This window comes from Kryptolebias marmoratus, linkage group LG3, assembly GCF_001649575.2.
Source record: "Kryptolebias marmoratus isolate JLee-2015 linkage group LG3, ASM164957v2, whole genome shotgun sequence".
NCBI lineage: Eukaryota > Metazoa > Chordata > Actinopteri > Cyprinodontiformes > Rivulidae > Kryptolebias > Kryptolebias marmoratus.
Genome location: NC_051432.1, coordinates 14,576,572 through 14,596,887, shown reverse-complemented (window position 1 = coordinate 14,596,887; position 20,316 = coordinate 14,576,572). Strand labels below are relative to the sequence as shown.

The 20,316-nt window shown below is 41.6% G+C and overlaps 2 protein-coding genes across 10 annotated transcripts in view; one reads left to right on the top strand and one right to left on the bottom strand.

Moving 5' to 3' along the window:
• lrba (LPS responsive beige-like anchor protein) overlaps positions 1-15,899 on the top strand; it is a 174,937-nt gene extending 159,038 nt beyond the window's left edge. For 4 of the 5 annotated variants that reach the window (XM_037974594.1, XM_037974595.1, XM_037974596.1 and 1 more), the window contains exons 50-56: positions 256-315; positions 2,182-2,337; positions 4,371-4,538; positions 8,809-8,910; positions 9,895-10,091; positions 13,758-13,909; positions 14,733-15,899. In XM_037974594.1, coding sequence (XP_037830522.1) covers positions 256-315; positions 2,182-2,337; positions 4,371-4,538; positions 8,809-8,910; positions 9,895-10,091; positions 13,758-13,909; positions 14,733-14,823 — 926 coding nt within the window. In that variant the 3' untranslated portion in view covers positions 14,824-15,899. The remainder of the gene's footprint in view (positions 1-255; positions 316-2,181; positions 2,338-4,370; positions 4,539-8,808; positions 8,911-9,894; positions 10,092-13,757; positions 13,910-14,732) is intronic. The other variant, XM_017405820.3, reaches the window with a different exon arrangement.
• A 772-nt stretch (positions 15,900-16,671) lies between these two features.
• Positions 16,672-20,316, bottom strand: part of dclk2a (doublecortin-like kinase 2a) — a 26,979-nt gene continuing 23,334 nt past the window's right edge. For 2 of the 5 annotated variants that reach the window (XM_017408668.3, XM_017408675.3), the window contains exons 15-17: positions 20,205-20,285; positions 19,977-20,090; positions 16,672-17,658 (exon numbers count right to left, since the gene is read on the bottom strand). In XM_017408668.3, coding sequence (XP_017264157.1) covers positions 17,098-17,658; positions 19,977-20,090; positions 20,205-20,285 — 756 coding nt within the window. In that variant the 3' untranslated portion in view covers positions 16,672-17,097. The other 3 variants (XM_017408684.3, XR_001808413.3, XM_037974762.1) reach the window with 3 other exon arrangements.

Below are 20,316 nucleotides of genomic sequence, written 5' to 3'. Positions count from 1 at the left end.
ACTTTTCACTGTTCTGTGGGTGTAAAATCGAAATCTTTAAACCTGTTGGTGAAGAAGCACATTTATTTTCTCTATGGCCTTCGTAGCTTTTTGACATAATTGATATATAATTCATAGGAGAACTCGTAGAGCAGCAGGTCACAGTATCACATTATGGTTTTAGTTTTCAGTGTGTTAGAGTGACATCAAATGCAGCGTATTGTCACAAAGCCTCTCAACTCCAATATTAATCCAATCTGTCTTCTCCTCTGTCAGGCCATCAGAGCTCAGCGGATCAGCAGTACCAACTTCCTGTGGAAATTGACCCTTTGATAGGTATGCTGTCATTTATGGCTGTTACAAAAAATCCCCACACGCTTGAGTTTGAGGTGTATGTGTGTATGTATGAAATGAAATGAGTTTTGTGTGAATCCTGTTGGCGTCTTGGTGACTCATGGCAGTCTGCGGAGCCGTGTCCCTGGACAGTAGATTAGAGTTGTTTCTCAGCCTCTGCCCCAGTTCACTCGTCATGATATAGGCCCTGCTCTCACACTAAACCATTTGCATGCAAATTGGAATGCAATGAGCTGTGGCCTAGGCCAGCATTTCATCATCAACTCCCCCTCTCTGCGGTCCCTTTTCTCCCTCCCTCCCCTGCATCTTCTTTGGTTTAATTTGAGCAGGGGGAAAGGACGCATGTCAGTGGAAATGAATATGAATGTGGTAATAATGTGTGATTGAGAATGCACGGCGAACGGCTGTCAGGACAATATGGGCGCCTCTCATCCTTCACGACTTGTTGATGAGCAGGAGAAGAGTGCCGAGTTGCAGTGATGTATGGGATGCGCTGCCAGAGCGGCGAGGAACGCGCCCCGCTTCTTCCTGCTCCAGCCTCCTCCAACCTCATCCGTATCTGCAAAATAGGCTGTTCTTTCCCTGTGAATGTTGTGGTCACTCTCAGACTATTTCCGTGCCATTTCCCCTCTAAATCCTTGACTTCTGAAAATAACCCGATTTAATTCTCAGTTCTCCATCTTTATCTATGCATGGAGTTCTTTAATTTTCTCATATAAAGACCCTGCATACTGTCAGAATAAAATAAATCTTAGCTTTATTATTTAGATTTAGTTTTTTTTTTTTTTTTGGAAAGCCTACCTTTAAGAATACTTTTACCCTTCAGTACTTTTATTTATCATTTACATAGAAATTAAGTCAAGTTAGGTCAAATTTATTTATATAGCACTTTTCAGCAACAAGGCGATACAAAGTGCTTTACAACATTTTACACAAAAATACAGAGTCAAAACACGCACAACAATATCTAAAATATGAGCTGGGCTAATCTAATTGAAATCTAAAATAATCTAAATAAAATCCTGAATCTAAACCACTAATAATAAAACCATAAAATATGAGAAACTAAACATATCTGATATGAAAGCCCACACAACAATATAAAGTTAAAACACGGTTAAAATTAACACGTTCCATCATCGCACTTTGGTTTATCTCTTATACTAAACCGTCATAATGTAACTTTGTGGGAGAGCGTGCACTTTTTGGGGGAGGTAGCTGGGAGTTTTGTTCTTGTCAGTAATATATTTACACTGTTTGCATTCCAGAAGGAGTCTGAGCTAAACACAGTAAATTGAGGATGAGTGTTGAGCCATCTGTGGCTCTGGGGAATGTTAAAAATTGGATGAAATATTAGTTGCAACCCGTACACTGGATGTTCCCAGTTTTACCTGCTTTCTGTGCGTTTGACCCCATTAAGTTATATAAAAAAAAAAAGAACGAACATATCTCTTTAGCTGAGAAAAAACAGAGCAGAATAGAGCATGTAAGAAAATTAGTTTTGTAATTAATAATACTTGATCACACCACCGAGATGGATTTTTTTCGTCTCTTCTGACCAGAGCGAGGCACACACTGTTATTAATCGGGCTCTTGAACTCTCACGGAAAATGTGTAGTCCCTATAAACTTAATCTCCAGGATGTTTTATGTGTCCTCTCATAAATCTTCTTTACACTGAAGCTTCAGTGGAGGAGCATCAAAGTGTGAGATTTTGGCTGTTTACACCGTAAATCAGCTATTTTCCAAGTGTTTGTCGGATCATTCTGCACGTCTCACGCTTTGTGTACGTCTGTGCATGTTTTTTTTCTTTAACGCCTAGGCTTTTGTTTGCTCGATGTGTTTTCAGCCAGCAACGTGGGCACTCATCGTCGTCAGATCTCAGACCTGCTGGATCAGAGCATTCAGATCAGCTCGCAGTGTTTTGTCATCACAGCCGACAACCGCTTCATCCTTCTGTGTGGCTTCTGGGATAAGAGCTTCCGGGTTTACTCCACCGACACAGGTACTTTATAATAGGTTCTGCAGTGTTGTGTGTACTAATGTGCGTCTCTGAACTCGAGAAGCGGCGATTAACCTTTCTGATGTTAAAGATCTTTCTTTCTTCTGGGTTTGTCTCTCACAGAGAGAGTCAGACTATTACATTATAACAACTGTTCACATTTAAGCATCACATCTGTCCAATAGTTGCATTGTCTTTGCTTTATATTGTCATGTTACAGATTTTTCCCGTTTAGCTAAAATTGCCTTAAAGCAAATTATATTATCATATTTTTTTAATCCTCATTTTATCAGCCGTTGTTGTCTTCACACCAGGTCCTCACTGTGATGTTATTGTCTGACTAAATAGAAAACTCAATTATATCACACACAAAATAAGCTACCAGGATTCATCCATGCCCCTAACAGTGCATATTCATTGTTTAGTGGAAAAACTAACATGATAGTTTATTATAAAAAGAAATACCCAAAACATTCATTAATTACATATTGAAAGAAATTTTGCAGCCTAATTAGATTATACATATCTTAAATAAAGGATAGGTAAAGTGTTATGTGTTTTGTTTTATGATAGTTGTACCACAGAAAGAAGGCCTAAATTTCCTTTCACCCTTATTTTGCCTGATCACAGCTGTCAACATTTATTTGTAATATTTTCTGTTTCACATCTACTCTGCATCATTTCACCACAAATTCAGTTTTATGATTCATATTTTAGTTACAGAAAGTTGACGTCGTGTGCTGGCTTTGACCCGTCCACTATTTCAGTTTAGTGATCAGTTTTAGAGCAAGACACTGAAAGCTGCTCAATAATGTCTGTGATTAAAGGGACATTAATTTAAAGTGGGTTTTTTTGTGTTTGTGAGCTTGAGAATACGGCTGTTTGAGAGATTTAGTTGCTGAGAACTAGAATATGATTACCCAGTTACCATTCAGTGATTTCTTGAAGTATTCGTCTAGCTTCTGCACAAGGATATATAGTTTTCATGAGTAGGACTCTGTATATCAGAGTATCTCTGCCGCACATTTACACACAAAATGCCACCAGGTCAGGGGTCCTAAATGAAACTGTCTGAAGCTTCATCTCTGAACCTCCTCATCGCTCTCCCCCCTTCCAGTTCCATTCAGAATGCTACATGCATCTATACAACAGACTCTGATTCAATTTCTCTCCAGGCCAGGCCCTCCCTGTCTGTTCTGAAGGAGGGACGGAAGCACAGAGATAGCTCTATTGTGCAACTGCCACCAGGGTGTGCGACTGGAACGTGAACACAGTTTAATCGCTCAACAGCTGCCGCCAGTGTCCCCAATTCCCCCAGGTTAAAGAACTGGAGGATTTTATCAATTACAAGACTTGATTGGTACACAAGCGTAAAACACAACCTTTTCTGCCAGCATGCAAATACATGCAGTTCGATTTATCTGTGTGTATATATATGTGTGTGTGTGTGTGAGCAAAAGAGCACGTGTTTAATCTGAGCTGCATGGTAGCCATTATTGCAGCAGCCATCATTACTTATTTTCACTGTTTATAGGAACGTCAAACATTTCACATCTTTGATGTCTGTGTTCTTCTTTGGAAGCTGAGTCACTGACCCGCCCAGTTTCATAATAATCCCCATCATTTTAGGGAGAAACGGCTTCATTATCCAGTGAGCAGTGATTCTGACACCCAGACAGAAATGTCATATGTTGCAAACTATCCACTGTTTGACTGCAGAGGTCACACTGTGAGGAGCGTAATGAATATTAGACAGCTAGATGGTGGAGCTGTGGTCTTGAAATCTGACAGCAATTAGCCTCTTTACATATACACTCGTGTGCGCACTGCACACGCTCAGGCACATTCAAGGTTGGAGCAAATATTTATCCTTGTCTGGGAATTACCAGGAGTCTAATCTTGCATGGATCGACTAACCGAGCTGGCGGACATCTAGGAAACAACATTTAAGCTTGTATAAAATGTTTTAACCAATCAGATGAATTTGATTGGTTTAAAAAAAAAAACCACCTTTTGTTTTTGTGTGCTGTTCGCAGGCAAACTCACTCAGATCGTGTTTGGGCATCGGGACGTGGTGACGTGTCTCGCTCGCTCCGAGTCCTACATCGGAGGAGACTGCTACATCCTGTCCGGCTCCAGGGATGCCACCCTGCTGCTGTGGTACTGGAATGGAAAGCACAACAGCATTGGAGAGAGCCCAGGCAGTGCGTATACACACACACACACACACACACACACACACACACACGTGCGGGGGTATTCTCTGAGCGCTCACCCTCTCAGACAGTTGTGACTGTGTGATTTACGGCCTCCCTCTGTAAAGTAACAACTAGTTTCGTCTGACCAGGCCAGGCCTCTTCAATACAGATTGGATTTCGCAGCTCTGCTGTCGCACCAGGAACAGCTTTCGATAATGTGTCTGAGATTGTGTGTGTGTGTTTCCGCGAGGCCAGATACAGAGTGTGTGTGAGAATCTGTCTTTAATGTGAGTGAAAGTGAGGGCCACTTAGAGACGTTAAATGTGATGTCTGGGGCGGGTGGGGAGTGGGCCAGCACATGAAAGTTCACTACTATCCAAGGGCCACAAGGTCAAACTAGTCGATAAAAGTGAAAAATGTCATGGGCCTCCCCTGCGTTACCATAACATATGGCATTAGCTATGATCAAAGCATCGCAAACACATTGCTCAGTCCGCAGACTCCTCAGCGCTAATTTGGTCGGCTCAGATCGGCATACGTGTTGTTAGGTGATCCATTACAAATGGGATGAAATTTATGACAAATCATGATTTGTTTAATAAACCAGGTTGGGTTTTACATGCAAAAGATACAAAGCAGAATATCACACAGCACAGAGGCACTGAGCAATATGGAAACAATTTTGTTTGCTTTCTTTTATTCATTGATTCAAGTTCTTATTAAAAAATAATGAGTCTCTAGGCTGAAAATGGGGAAATTAAATAGAATTAAATAGAGATGTTTTCAGGATTTAAGTAGAAACCTTTTTGGAAATAATGTCATACTAGAATTCACAACCAAGTAATATTTTACCCGCATAATTTTTTAAATTAAATTTTGCATACTAATTATGCATGTAAGTTTCAAGACGTGCACGCCAGTGTAAGATCAGTTAGCTCAGAGCTAGTTACCACAGTAAAGCCGAAGGATCAGACAGAGCGCCCGTCATCCCTTCCCAATGTGATGCTCCATTGCCTCCGACCGCAGGAGGCTCTCCCAGACATGAAGTTCTGCTTCAGGCACAAACATGCTCATGAACGCAGAACAGACAGATAGCAGTCTTTCTTTATTCTGCTTCCAAACACTGAAACGACAAAAACGAAAAACCCTGCACACACACTGAACGCAGGCTCACATCATCACACAAATTCCTCTTTACTCATAATGATCTGTGGACGTCTTCCACACTTCATAAGCTTGACTCAAGTCCATCTGAAGGGCTGATATGCACATGAACACACTGACCTTTGCTCTTTTGCTTTGTGCTTCAGGCAGGAGAGATTTCAGATGTGCTACTGCCATCTGCTGGCAGAACTGTAGAAACAGCTTCAGCGCTACATTTATTCTTCAACCGTTTTCGTTCATTTAAATGAAGCTGAAGCGGAAAAAAAATTGTTCTTCTTTTGTTGTTACAGCAAAAGTTTTATTTTGTAAAACAATATTAATTTGTTCATTTGGTGGCAGTGTTTGTCGATTTAGTTTTGTGGTGGTGCACATTGTCACATGTAACACATTTTCAGATTTATTGTTGCATCTAATTAGAACATTTGACAGAACATTTGACAGAACAGCTCTGCAGTGAATCCTAACTTTTATTACTTGGTTGAGATCACATTAACATTTGTCAGAGTAATACACTAATATACAGGATTCTAAATTATTCTGTTTTTCTTAGGTTTAATTTTTCTCTCCACTCTTTCTAGTCCAAGTTTGCCACATGTGCTTCACTCATTGTTAACTAAAGGTTTAAGTCCAGATACTCTCTGCCTAAAGAAACAGCAGCAAAACAATCAAAGGAAAAAGCAACCATCTGAATAATTTGGCTATGGAGGAAAAAAAGGATTTTTAGTAAGGAATCAAAACATGCTTATACATGGACTACATTTAACTAGAATGTTCACTGAAAAGCTTTATTTTTGTGCTTGATACAGTATAAATTATGTTGAGTTACAGTCTGGAGTTACCAACATGGTAACGTGAAAAGAATAAAAGAATAATTACCCCCCAACCTTATTTTACTACATGAAACAGGTTTAGTTTTGTAAGACATCATCACGTTTTATATTCTGATTATTACCACAGGCAACAGAGCCAGTAAATACATAAAAGTATCTGAAACAGCTCCCTGTTAGTGTTTTTATAAGTCTGAGCTGTAAGCAACCTGTATGAATTTCATTTTCCAGAATAGAACAGACAGAAGATCACGACTATCGTTTCCCCTTTAGTCTCATATTATTTTAGTAGTTTTTTCTTTAGTTCCTTTTGTTAAATCTTAGTGTATTCTGTGTTTTTATCACAATAAAATAATGTATCTGCTTTATGCAATGTACTGTATATATGCAGATAACATATATATTGTACTAAAGACAGATTCTGCTCTCCAAGCTGACCTTACAGTTATTCAGGATCTCTGATCATCATCAGCTGAAAATGACCTCCTGCGCGAGCACACAGAGTTTTTCCTTTCAGGATGCTTATTGGCTTTTCTTTTTCTTTTTCTTCTTCTTTTTAGCTGATTGTACACAACAACTGAATGTGAGCCTTAGTTTAAATTACTTCCAACCAAGTCAGTTCCTTTCTAAAACATTTTGATTTACATCATTTCATGTGTGTGTAAAATGAAGCTTAGTTCCCACAGTTTGTAAAGTTTTAAAAGATTAATGTCCCCACGGCATATGTACACACACACACACACACACACACACACATATAGTTGATACTGTCCTCAGCCTCCCAGCTTTGGTCAGGTATGATTGTAATCACATGTGGCCCTAATTGAAACCAAACGGCAGGTCAGGGCTCCAAACTGCTACAGTTCATTCATTTTTATCAGCTTTATAGATCTTCACTGAGTGAAACGCGCCGTCTTCGTCTAACTCGCTGCTCATGTGTTTGCTTTTAGTGAGAATGAGGCCGTTAACTGGATGAAAAGTAGACGCTCGGGCTGCTGCTCCGGTGGAAATGGCCAAAGTTTTGGGTGGCTGCGAAGCGGGCAGCTTAAGGTGAAGAGCCAAAACAATCAGGTGTCATTTAAACATGGTGAAATCGGTTATTACCGAGAACCGTTCAGCAGTTTGGATTCTCAGTGTGAAAACAAATACATTCGCATTACGTTCAGAAGGTTCCTCCAAACTTCTGCATCTGTTAATTTACAGACCTATTATCTGTGTTTGCGCTGAACGTATAGATGATCTGAGACGTCGCTCCTGTGTAGCCTGCCCTCTTGGTTGCCTTTTCTACAACAGTCTGCTGAGCACTTTGGCCTGTATGGAGTCTTTCAGCTAAATCGAATTAAGCTGCTACAGTAGCTGTGGCTTTTTGGAGAAAGAACCTGTCTTATTAGGGAGCCTTTATTGGATTTTGTGTTTAATTTAATTGAAAAAGAGGAACTGCAGGAAGCCATTAAGGTGCTTACGTTTAAATAGTTTTAGTCTGCAATTGAAAATATTATTATTATTTACAACCATTTACTGTTTACACTGGGAACTTTCTGTTTTGTTTCCCTTACAACATCTCTCAAGAGTTTTATTTTTTTGAGAAACTTACATTTTTTGTTTTTGTCTTTCTTTTGAAAAAGTCTGAGTGTCGATCCTGTTTGATTTTTTATTTTTTTTGGTGTATGCTGAACGTCCTTGAATAGATAGATGTCATTATAAAAGGAGGATTCTCTTCCTGAGCAGCAAACCACCACTAAACTACAACTTCTCATTCATAAATCTCTTTTTGCTCTTTGAAGCATCACAGTATTCGCTGTAATAACCTTGAAAAGAAGCTCATGTTTGCATGAATACATGCTGGGTCACGTGCACAGAGGACAGATGGAGGAATACCAGCTGATTCCGGGTTGTCGCTCACTCTGACAGCTCAAAACAAAGCGACACAAACATCACGGTTTTTCCTCCCGCTCCTTCGGGCTCTCCGTCTCCCTGCCTGTCCGACGCAGGAACATCTGGATCCAGTGAAGGTCGTCAAGGGGAGGAAGTTGTAGTGATAGGAGGAGGCTTTCACTGACAATAGTTTGAAAGGGAGAGGGGCATGTGGCGGATGTGCATGACAAAATTAATCTCCGTCAAATAAAATATGAAGTCGTCTTTAATTTTTTTATTTGTCGTTTGTTTGAAGCCTTCACCTGGTAACTCTCACCACCAATCCATGAGGATTTCTTGGACTTTTGCTCCCCCTAGTGAACATAAAGCGCATCACGCACCAAACTTGACGTTTCTGTTTATTTGTCCAGCAGGATTTACCACACCGAGGGCCATCCTGACGGGCCACGACTGTGAGGTGATGTGTGCGAGCGTGTGTGCCGAGCTGGGGCTCGTCATCAGCGGCTGCAAAGGTGAGCCTTCCTGCATTTGTTCGTTTGTTTTAACGTTCAAACGGCTGCTAACCGTTCTGTCACTTCGGCCACTGCACAGAACTAAACGAGGCCTGGAGAGAAATAACAGACAGAGAAATGTAAAATAGTGACTGTCTCATTAATACACACGTATTTAAACTTTAATAAGACAGAGTATCAAGTACTGAAAGTAAGTCTAAGTCTGAACTAAGTGTTTAAAATTTTGATCAGTTTCTTTGCAAGTGTTTTGGAACTGAGGACAACACTTGATGTTGAAAGCCGAATGTTTTCTCTCATTTGCTTTAAATCCAATTTAAGGCTCTCAGTTGTCTTTGTTCTGTCTTCTGTCTTTCCATAAAGCTTTAAGTATTTTTCCCGGGTGACAGATAGTCCGGACCAGTTTAACATCTGGACTCTTTTACTGCTGAGCTGCGATGTTGTAATATCTACATTGTTGCTTTTTGACATTGTTTTGTGAGGCCTTCATTTAAAAAAATAAAGACTTCATCTGGTTTGCAGCTTATGTTCCTCCAAAACGTGTGTGTGTAGCTTACAGTCTTGTGTTTTCTGAACATCAACCCAAAGAGTAAACTGTGATAAACTGCAGTTTTCCTCCGTGTGCCCGTACATTTCACAAATCAGAAATCATAAAGAAATAAAATTCAGATTTTTCCCAGGGCAGCCTGACATTTTTAGTCATAAGACACAAGTTTATTCATACAACACCCATAGATCAAAGTTCTGTACAAAATGTAAGGTGTAAAGTGACACGACAGCAACAAATATGAACCATGTAAGAAAATAAAATATAAACTTGTACAGTAAATGTGAAGATGCTTCGCTCAACCGAGACCAAAATACAATGAAAACAAAAGGTTTTAAGCAGTGATTGAGTCCAAAATAATTTGAAATAAATAAAATGTAGACGTGTAAACTTGTGCTTGATATTAATCCTGCTAACAGAGCTGTTCTCTCTTTTGATAGAGGGTCCTTGTCTGATCCATTCCATGAATGGGGACTTGCTCCGGACCCTGGAGGGCCCCGAGCTCTGCCAGCGGCCCCGACTCATCCAGTCCTCCACCGAGGGTCACTGCATCATTTATTACGACAAGGGACACTTCTGCCTCTTCACTGTCAACGGCAAACTGCTCAGACACTTGGAGGTGGAGGACGGCATCAAGGTGAGGAAAGGCACCGGTAAAAAAAAAAAGGTGCACTTGCATATGTATGTCTGCACCACATCTGGGCAGAAAGTGCTTCCACTGATTAAAGGCACGGTTTGGGTTTGAGGTGAGGGTCAGCGAGCCTTGGGACAAACTCAGGCTTCACGTCCCNAGGAAATAATTCTTTTGATCCGGAGCTCTGTTGTCAGGTCGAATTGCGACAGCACTGGAAGACATTCCAGAGGAGTGGTCAGTCCTGGACACCAACACCATTAACCACCCTCCAGCGCAGGACGACACATTCCCCACTGCCCGCATTTCCTCCCCGGTGGCCGGAGTGACACGGGATAGCAGCTACCGCCTTTGGTTTCCAGGCCCTCAGTTTCCGCTTTGGCCTGGGAAATGTAAGCTGGCTCTGACAGACAGCTGCACGCCTGTTTCCCATTAGGAAACCTCTGGTGCCCAGGCTCCCAAAACCTGCCAGCCGGCCTGCTCCGACGAAGCCGCAAATATACCGAAACACTGATTGAGCACATTAGCCGCCCTGCAGAAGTAACGAGTGTTTAGTTTCAGTGTTTCAGTGTACTTTATTGTGTCCTTAAAAGACAATAACACTGGGGTTGTAGCGTTCCCACAGCTTCCTCTGCAGATGAAGCTTGGGAACGGCGGAGGCCGCGGCAGGCCTCGCCAGCCCGCTCTGCGAAATTCCAGCCGCGTCCGATGGCATTAGGAAAACCCTAACATCTTGAAGTGAGGCTGTGTGAGGCTCAGCCTGCTTCTTTCCACCCTCCCGATCCAGTGGTATTTAGTGCACTCGTGTACATACCAGAATCAATCTTCTTTGCCCTCTGAGCCGCAGCACAGTGTGACTCCAGGATAAATAAGTGTTTGTCCTGGCCTGCGGTACACACATGGAAACGGAGAGAAAGACTGTATGCACTGTGACTTTACAGGGGTCTGGAGTCAGAGGTTGGATGACAGGCTAACAGTCGGCATCCTGGTCTAATAGCAGAATTGGGTGACAGAGGCCATACTGAATGGATTACATTCTTTTAAGTTATGGTATGACTCAAGCAGTGTAACCATCCCGGCAATTTATTTCCCTGCCTGTGTCAGTGTAACAGGGGGATTAACAGCACCATAAATTAAACTTTTTTACCTTCTCCAGCCCCAGAATCCACCCACTGTTCTCAGGGAAGAAGGAGGGGGGAAAAAAAGGAAAAAAACAAAAAACAAAATATGGGCATATATTCTGCACATGTTTCTGCTAAAGTAATTTTTTTAGTCATCCGAGCCGTGGCAGCCATCTTGGCCCCAACAGAGCCATCAGCCATCTTGTTTGACCGCCCGGTGGCAAAGGTCTGATTTATAATGTCTGTCTGCAGCCTCCTACCTGGTCCGGCTGACATGTCTGCCAGCTCTGCTGCCTCCTGCTGCGCTCCAGTGAGGTCATAAACTCCATGAGGGGATGCACGAGTACATTAAGACACCTAGTAGCTGCTGAGACGCTCTTTCTTTTAACTCCATAGCAGTAAAAAAAAAAAAAAAAAAAAAAATAAAAAAACGAGTGGGTGGGAGGGGCAGTTTTAGTTAAAAACAATCAAATCATTAGGTCAGTGGTTCCCAAACTGTGGGGCGCCATTGGAGGGGGGTGCGAGGCAGTAAAAAAAAAAAAAAAAAAAACAGTACAAACTGCATGCAGAATATTTCTGCAATAAAATAAACAGTTTGTATCAAATACAAATCTGATAAATATGGTGTTTCAGTCATTTTAAGTAAATTTTTTTTTATAAATCTGCATTTTGTTTTGATACATGTTCAGAGCTGAAAAATGAAATAAAGCTTAAAGGGATAGTTCAGGTCTTTCGCAGTGTGGCTCTAAAGGAAAGGTTAGAAACATCTTACCTGTTGCAGATGCAAACAAAGTCTTTACCCCCACCTTGAGTTTTTGCCCCGTTTTGTCCCATCACCTCCACCTTTCTGGTGTGTTCCTGGTCTTCATGATGCTGTGTGATCACTGATGTTCTGTAACAAAACCTCACAGAACAACTGGATTCATAATGAGATGAAATCCCACACAGGAGGACTCTTAGTCACTGATCAGCTGACCTCTGGAGGCGGCTGGTTGGACCGGGTTTTAGTTCAGGCTCTCAGAGGAAAGAGGGCTCGCCACACTTTTCAGATCTCTATTTGATAAATAAATAAATCGCTGTCTTTCCACTTCACAATTATGAGCCGCTTTGTGCTACATAAAATACTTTAAAGTTTGAGGTTGTAACGTAGCTAAGTGTTTAAGGTTCATAAATATCTTCTGGAGCTCTTTGAACGGCTTCAGTTTGAAGAAAGTTTGATTGTGACCAGATTCAGTCACATATTTTCTGCTTCGTTCAAGAAAAAAAAAACCCATCAGTCTCTCTGCTATAGTGAGTTTTAATATTACACAAGTTCGTCTTGTTTTTAAAGTTATGACAAAAATACTCATGGCTTTGAAACGATGATCTTAATGAGTTTGTGACGTTTAATTGTCTTCGTCTTCCTTCTTTACAGTTTAAAGTTTCTACCCTGCAGATGTTTTGTGCAGAATGGAAGCACTTTATGTTAAACAACAAACAGACAAAGTTATTAGCTACCAGGAAAATAAATCAGATGAAAAATGTTTTGACAAAAAATGCAGCTAAAGGATCAGTAAATGTTGGTTTCCAGCCTTTAAGCGAATAGTTTTCTTAACAAATAGCAGCCATATTTTGCTGGGTACTCTATCTTAAATGTTTCTGTTTTAAATTACTAAAGTTTAGTGTTTTTACTTCGACTTGGGGACAGAAGGTGGATCCAGGTTGTGAGTGATTATCGAACCACAGTAAACCAATCAAAGCAGAGCTGCACTCAGTCAGGAGTGACGCTAAAATCTGCCTCCCGGCTTTAAAAACTCGCTCTGAAAGCTGCCCCAAACTTTTTTTTTTTGTTTGCTTACTTCAGACTTTTTCCTCTTGTTGAGGCTTTGTTTGTTTTCATACCGAATTAAGTTCCTGAGAACGCCTCATTCCGGCTCTGAGTTTCCTTTCTCCATTAAATACGAGCCTAACTCAACACGCATGCCGCGGATGAAAGAAGCGCCGAATCACGGCCGCAGCTGAAAGACGGTCCCACTTCGGCGTCGTAAAACCGCAAACAGGGGAGCTTTTAGTGTCATTTGCTGCCCTCAGAACTTACATTCAGCCTCGTCATTTCATCAGCTCCGGTTACTCGCTGATTGATGCTACTGACTGTTTCAGTTTCAGCTTCCACTCGGAGCCGTGCCCATAATAGACTCCAGCACAGGACTTGATTTGTGTTTATCTGATTCCTGAGGGAGACATTCAGCTGCTGCAGTTTGCGAGGAAAGCAGATGAGAAGAGTAAATCTCGGGGCTTCACTGATGGCAGACATCTTTGATGAGAGCCTGGGTTTGTGTGAAGAATGTGGGATTTTTTATTGTTTTTTGAGGATCACAACACCTTGAAGTGTGATCATCGCAGATAAACTGATTGGGTCTAAGCGTGTGATTAAACAATTTTACTGCCATCATTTTGATCATTAAGTGACAAAAAAAAAGTAAATAATGACCGGACATTAGAAACCATCCATTACTAAAGCTGCAGTAAACTGATTATGATTGTGTTTTGTTCTTCTGTTTGCCCTCGACAGGCCATGCTTCTCAGCAAAGATGGCCAGTATCTGCTGACCGGTGGGGATGGAGGTGTGGTTTCTGTCTGGCAGGTCCACGACCTCAAACAGCTGTTCACCTATCCCGGCTGTGACGCAGGAATCCGCTCCATGGCCATGTCACATGACCAAAGGTAACGCTTCGATCCAAGTCTGCAGGAGGACTAAAATACAGCAGAGTTAGAAACTGCAGTTAAAGGCTTAAAGCAAAGAGCTCCCACACATAAAAACAAATTAGAATAAAAGAACTTTATATCTTACTTAGCAGGTGGTGGAGTCTTTTAGCGAGCTGACGGGAAAGCGGCAGAAAATGAAAGAATTTAACTACTCTTAATGTTTGCATGAGAAAAGTAAATAGTATTAGTTACAGAACTAAAATTTTTTAAATTCAGTTTTGAATTATTATCCACTTTTTTTCCAGCACTTCAGCGTGAAGTGTTTCAGATTTTGTTTTGTTGTTTTAGTGCGAACAAGCTAAAGTCTCCTGATGGTTTCATCAGGGGCAGCAGATGAAGTGATGAACCCCTCTGCCTATTATATAAGCCTGGGGGTTGATCAGGGGGTTCTGTGCTCAGCAACATTATGTGGTCAAAACTAATGTCCCATGATGACTTTAAACTCTGATCAATGACCAGAATTTTCCCCTAGAGTATTTTTTTTTTTCTTGCCTGATGGCACAGTTGTGTTCGAAGATCACACAGCCAGGATTTACTGGTTTAGTTAGGTTTACTGTCTTTGTTGCCAACACAAAGTTCCCCGTTAAGAAACCTTCTGATTTACTGGAGAAAACTTTGTGCAAAGATGTGACAAAACAGGGGAAAAAAAGTCATGGAGTTCTTTTACACTGGATGTTTTTTTTTTAAACATTCCAGTACATTCAAAAAATGAAATGAAATTAATATTTGCAACAAGTAAAATAACAGCAGCCCCCCCGCTGTGCTTCCCTCTCCCCCTCAGGTGCATCATCACGGGCATGGCGTCCGGAAGCATCGTGCTCTTCTACAACGACTTCAACAAGTGGCACCACGAGTACCAGACCAGATACTGAACTGAAAACCTGATGTCTCACAGGCGTGGACTCTTTATCTGTCTGTAGCCTCACATCCTGAATGTATCTCAGCAGAAAGAGAGAGAAAACAACAAACAATCTGTCCTTATAGTTAAAGCATCAACTATTTTTTAAAAAAAAGGGCATTGCTATTTTTTGTAGATCAGATAGAAAATTTTCCTATAAATCCTAAGGTGGGGGGGTGGGGGCACCGCACGGCTCAAAACAAATCTATTTTTAGCTGTAAGAGTCTATTTTCATCTCCAGGAGAAAAAAAGGGGGGAAGTTGTGGAAAGTTAGACGTAAAAAATCCAAATATTTGTGGACTTTAAGGTGAGAGAGTCATTTCTTTTCTTTTTTTGTTTTTCCATGTAGGTGTGTATGGGGGGAAAAATTAAGGTTCTGTTCACTTTAACATGCTTTTTTTCTTCTTTTTTTTGGCTTCACAGCAGGTAGAAAAGATTAGATTTACTAAGAAAGAAGAGTTAAAAAAAAGGGAAACATTTATATAAATATATAAATCATGTTTAAATATAATCTTCCATATTTAAAATGGCTTCTCTCGCCACACCTCTGTGCTCATTTTGACTCGTTTTATTTAACGCTTGAAAAGTCAAAAGCACATCATTTCCCTGCTTCTGACGATAGAAATCAGCTCTGGGTTCAACGAGTTAGTTCTTTCATTTTTTTTATTCTTTAAATGACTGAATAAGCAGAGAGAGTTCTTCTTCTCTTAAATCGACCCTTCAGAGCGTCCAAGCCAGCATCAGTCCTCTGACTCTCAGAGCAACACGGGGAGGAAGGACTTTTCCCCATTTCTGCCAGTTTATTTTTACTTCTTTCATTCTGGCTGTCTAAATTATAACCAGTGATTATGATCAAATGTGACCCAGCTTCAGATTCTAACGTGCACTCGTTTGTGAGAAATCATTCCTTTGAGGTTGTTTTTGCTTCGTTGCGGTTTAAATTATAAGGGAATTTCTTTCATCTTTCCACTATTACTATTTTTTTTCCTCAATCATTTGGAGTGTTTTGTTTGCAGAGTTCTGACAATAAAAAGGACTTTTATAACTTGAGCTGGCCTTGTTTGTTTTTATGAAGCATTTCAGGAACTACACAGCTCCCTCTAGTGGTCAGTTCTTAGTATCACACAGTTACCACAAACCAAAAAAAGCTTGGAGTTTACTTTTTCTTCTTTACCTGTTACCTGAACCATGAGCCTAATAAAGCTTGTTTATGCAGTGTGACGGGTTTAGATATCATTGAATGTACAAGAAAAATGACTGTTTTAACTTAGCTTTCTACATTTAAGACTGATAAAATGTATATATTTTTTAAATAAACCAGGATTGAAGACAAACTTAACATGTTCTCATTGAGCGAATAAACCAAAAAGTAGTGTTGTCATAGTAACTCATGCAGGCTGAGAAGGTGGTTTAATGTCAGCTTTACCTCAGGATGTAAGGAACTGGATTTTTGTGTGCAGAAAACTTCCCCCAAACACACGGGGCGTTAGCTTAGAGTCGTCACACTGAACCTGTGTCAACAAAACTAAACATCTACTTGAGTACGGACATGCAGAGTTCTGGGATGTGTGTTTAGTTTAATAAACTACAGCGGGTGTTCCAGTTCCTTCATTCATGCTGGGAGAAAAGAAATGACACTTTGTCTTTAGACAAAATGTAACATTTTCACAGTATTTAAGCAAACTGGACAGAAACCTGTTACTGTAAGCAACTAAAAATAAAAAAAGGAAACTGCACCAGTGGTAGCTGAGGGAGTACACACTTTGTACTAGTTTGGATTTCTTTTGCGAGCATTTTCACAAACACAACAGAGGAGCTGAAACTGTTTCAAGCACAGGTTTCTTTATTAACTAATCAGCAGACATCACCCTAACCTAACTTTGTCCCCCTGCAGAGCATCGCAGCACTTGGAGCTCTGTTATCAGATTTTTGTTCCTATATGAGGGACATTACAGTACTTTCTCTGCTAGAGCTGGTAAAAACTGTATTTGTACTTAAGGAGAGCCACAGGCAGCCAAAATAAGATGCAAAACAAAAAGAATCCACATAAAACAATATATTACTTCACAAGAGAGACACTCAGAAGAATAAGTCTTTCTGTCACACTTCATTAATAAATAAAAACTCGTCTACATTCGGACCCCTCAGATTCACACAGAAGAATAGAAAAGATTTGCAGCTACAGCAGTCACCGGCTCAGCCTACAGCTACCGTGGGGCGTTTAGGCTCTCTGTCCCATCGTGGGAGTTTACAGTTCCTCCAGGAGTTCCTCAGACAGCAGTGGGCCGGGAGAAGGAGGTGGAGGTGTGGAGGGAGGAGAGGGAAACAAGGTGGGGTGGATGGAAGAAGGGGAGGGGGGTTGTTGTTTGGTTGGAGACAAGAGTGGGAAGAAGACAACAGGCTGGAAGGGGGAGACGGGGGAGGGGGGCACGGGGTCCGTGGGAGGTGGTGGGCAGGGACACGAAGTCGGAGGGGGATCAGAGGGCGAGGAAGGGTCTAAAGAGAAGCAGGGAGCTGCTAAAAGTGGCAGTCGTTCTTCAGAAGGCGAAGGAACGGGCGACGCGTCAGAAGTGGGTGAGAACTGCAGCGAGCACGGAGGAGGGGAGGGAGGCCGACTGGGCTCAGCAGCGGCTGGGGGGCCGGCGTCTGGGGACTGAGACTCAGGAGGTGTAGATGTTGTTTCTGGCGCCTCAGGAGGAACTTCAATGATTAAAAACGCCGGCTGAGCAGAGTCTGGAGCCCGTTTCGTAGGTGAAGCTGGTGGGACGCGGGTGGTGAGGCGGAGGGTCTCCTTATCTAGAGCTGTGTTCTGACAAACAAACAAAACAAAACATCACTTCATCTGATAACACCGAGCACTGGAAGAAATAATCAGAGTATCCCCAGTGAGTTCATCCTTGTGCAGTGAGCAGCTAAATGTTTTTATACCATTTACCACTTCCTGCTGACACATCTGTGTGAGTTTATTTTAAAACAAATTATAATGAATGACAAAGAAAGATGGCAGAAATAAGTGACTGCAAATCAAGTGCTGACCATTATGCACAAGAAGGGCAAAAAAGAAAGTAAATATTTACTTTTTTTAATCCACTAGCTGTATTTTTTGTTTTGTTTTGAGTTCTGTGGGCCAAAAACAAAATGTTACTTTCCTCATTTGCCCTCTCGTTAAAGAGAGGCGGCGCAGCGTTGGGTGTTAGTACGTACCGTCGTCTCGGAGCTAACTCAGGAAGCAGGAGGGGGGAGGGAGGGGGAGGAGGAAGTAAGAAAAAAGGGGGACAGAGACTAGTCTTACTCACAGTTCCACAACACAAAATCAGCACAAGAAGCATGAGAGCAATCGGATGCAGTTTGTTCCAGCTCGGTGCTCCTCCGGTTAGCGTTTCGATCCCCAACTGGTGGATCCTGGAACTCTGGAGGGACTGAGCTGGAACAAACTGAGGCCTTTGGTTAAAGATGCTTTCAGCCACAGCTCAGCTTCAGCTCCGTGATGTGTTCAATGCCTGTCATTGTTCTGCATTTTCTATTTTAAGATTTGAATATCACAGCAGTTTGAAAGTGATTACTTTAAAAACAAAAAAGTAGTCTGATCTTATGCAGGTTTACTTTCACCTAATCCTCTTGAATTAAGCAACTTGAGCTTAATTCAAGAGGATTAGGTGTCTGGTTCTATGGAGCTCTTCTATGATCAAGTTCAAGGAATCTTTTATTTCCCAAAAGGGCAGTCAGCAGATATTTCTTTGAAGGTTGACAGCTGTAAATTATTCATCTTTTGTCTGACAAAAAATAAATTAATTAAACCACTCTACTGTTTCAATATCTACAGAAAATATCAGCTTGTGTTTAAAAAGGTGGTTAGCTCTTTAAGATTTTTCAACAAGGAAAACACAGAACAATGAACTGATCTCACTTTAGAAAGTGTGACAGCAAATGGGCTGAGGCAACTTTGCTTCCATCTCTGATTCTGTGCGCAGTTCCTTTTCTTTACCACAAGATGGCGACAATGTATCATGAAATACAAAAAGATAAAATTGGTTCGGTGTGATCCTAACAAAAAAATGCAGAGAAGGAAGCAAATCACACTCAGCTTTCTTTAGCAGTAGAAACATGCTTTGACCTCATGAATACCTCAATAAACAAGACAAATAAATAAATCAAAGTTTTTATCTTATTCCTCAACAGTCTGTGGCTGGTACCGTTTGAGTAAAATGTAAGTGAAGGAGCAGATTGATAAGCATCAAAAGAGTCAAATAATTCTATCACAGATTGTTAGGGAGAGATATTATTGAGCTAGCTGCGAAGGAACACGCGAGGGGGCGGCTAAGAATGTGACAGGAAGGAAGGGGAAAGGGAGGGTAAGAAGTCAGCGAGGGGACGAGGGAAAGGGTGACGACTCCAGAGGAAGACCGGAGTGAGGAGGAGGAGGAGGAAGAAGGGGAGGGGAGTGACATGGTACCAGGCTCTCTGCTCCAGGCGTCCCCTGTGGTCCTGGGTCAGGTGTGAGGGAGAGGGAGGGTGAGGAGGAGGAGGAAGAGAGGATGGATGAGGGAGGAGCCGAAGCCATTTACACCTCAAACTGTCGAATGAGATTTAGAAACAAAATGAGTCTCTTTGCATCAAGAAGAGCAGAAAAACTTTTCTACATGAACACAATGTCTCTCCCTGCTCCGCCCTAATTTCACATCAAACAGACAGAGGAGTGTACACAAGCCTGAAGGAGTGATGAGGAAAAAGGAAAAACGACAGGAAATGATGCATGCGGTCAGGAAAGAGCGATGATTTCTCCACTGTCTGCTCTCCAGTTTTTAATCTCAGCAGCAGAACTTCTGTATTACTTGGCATTAGTGTCTGCTTCTGCTGCTTCCCCTCTCAGTAACTGAACGCCACGGCCATTGGCCTGACCTCATGTGAATTAGAACGAGCCCAATCTTAAGGATTTGGGTCAGACATGCACCCTCTCCATCATCCTGCTCAGGCACCTTGTCAGTTCTGATTAAATTCACGTCAAAACTTCAGTAAAGCTGGACGGTTCTGCACTAAGCACTGCAGTAAATCTATAATAATAATCATCATCATCATCTCAACTCAGACTGTTTGCATGTTGGGTTGTGGATGCTTCCAGGAGCTCACCATGATGACCGACACTCCGGCTGTGGTGTTGTTGTGCTTTGGTGTCGTGTTGAAGTGCGTCTTCAGTTTACCTGTGACCTCTGACTTCATGTTGTTCTCCGTGACTGCATCGTCCTACAGCCACGTGCAGTTTACAAAAAACAAACAAAAAAAACATTACTTCCAAACAGTCTTGCCACATTTCAGCTAAAACAGACAAACAAACAAACAAACAATGTTATACAGTACCATGACCCATGGGTGCAGGAGGACGTCCTGCGCCGTGTACCGAGCCTCGGCGTTGACCTGCAACATCTTTCCAATCAACTCCTGAAAGAAAACGCAGCGCTAGTTCAGCCTC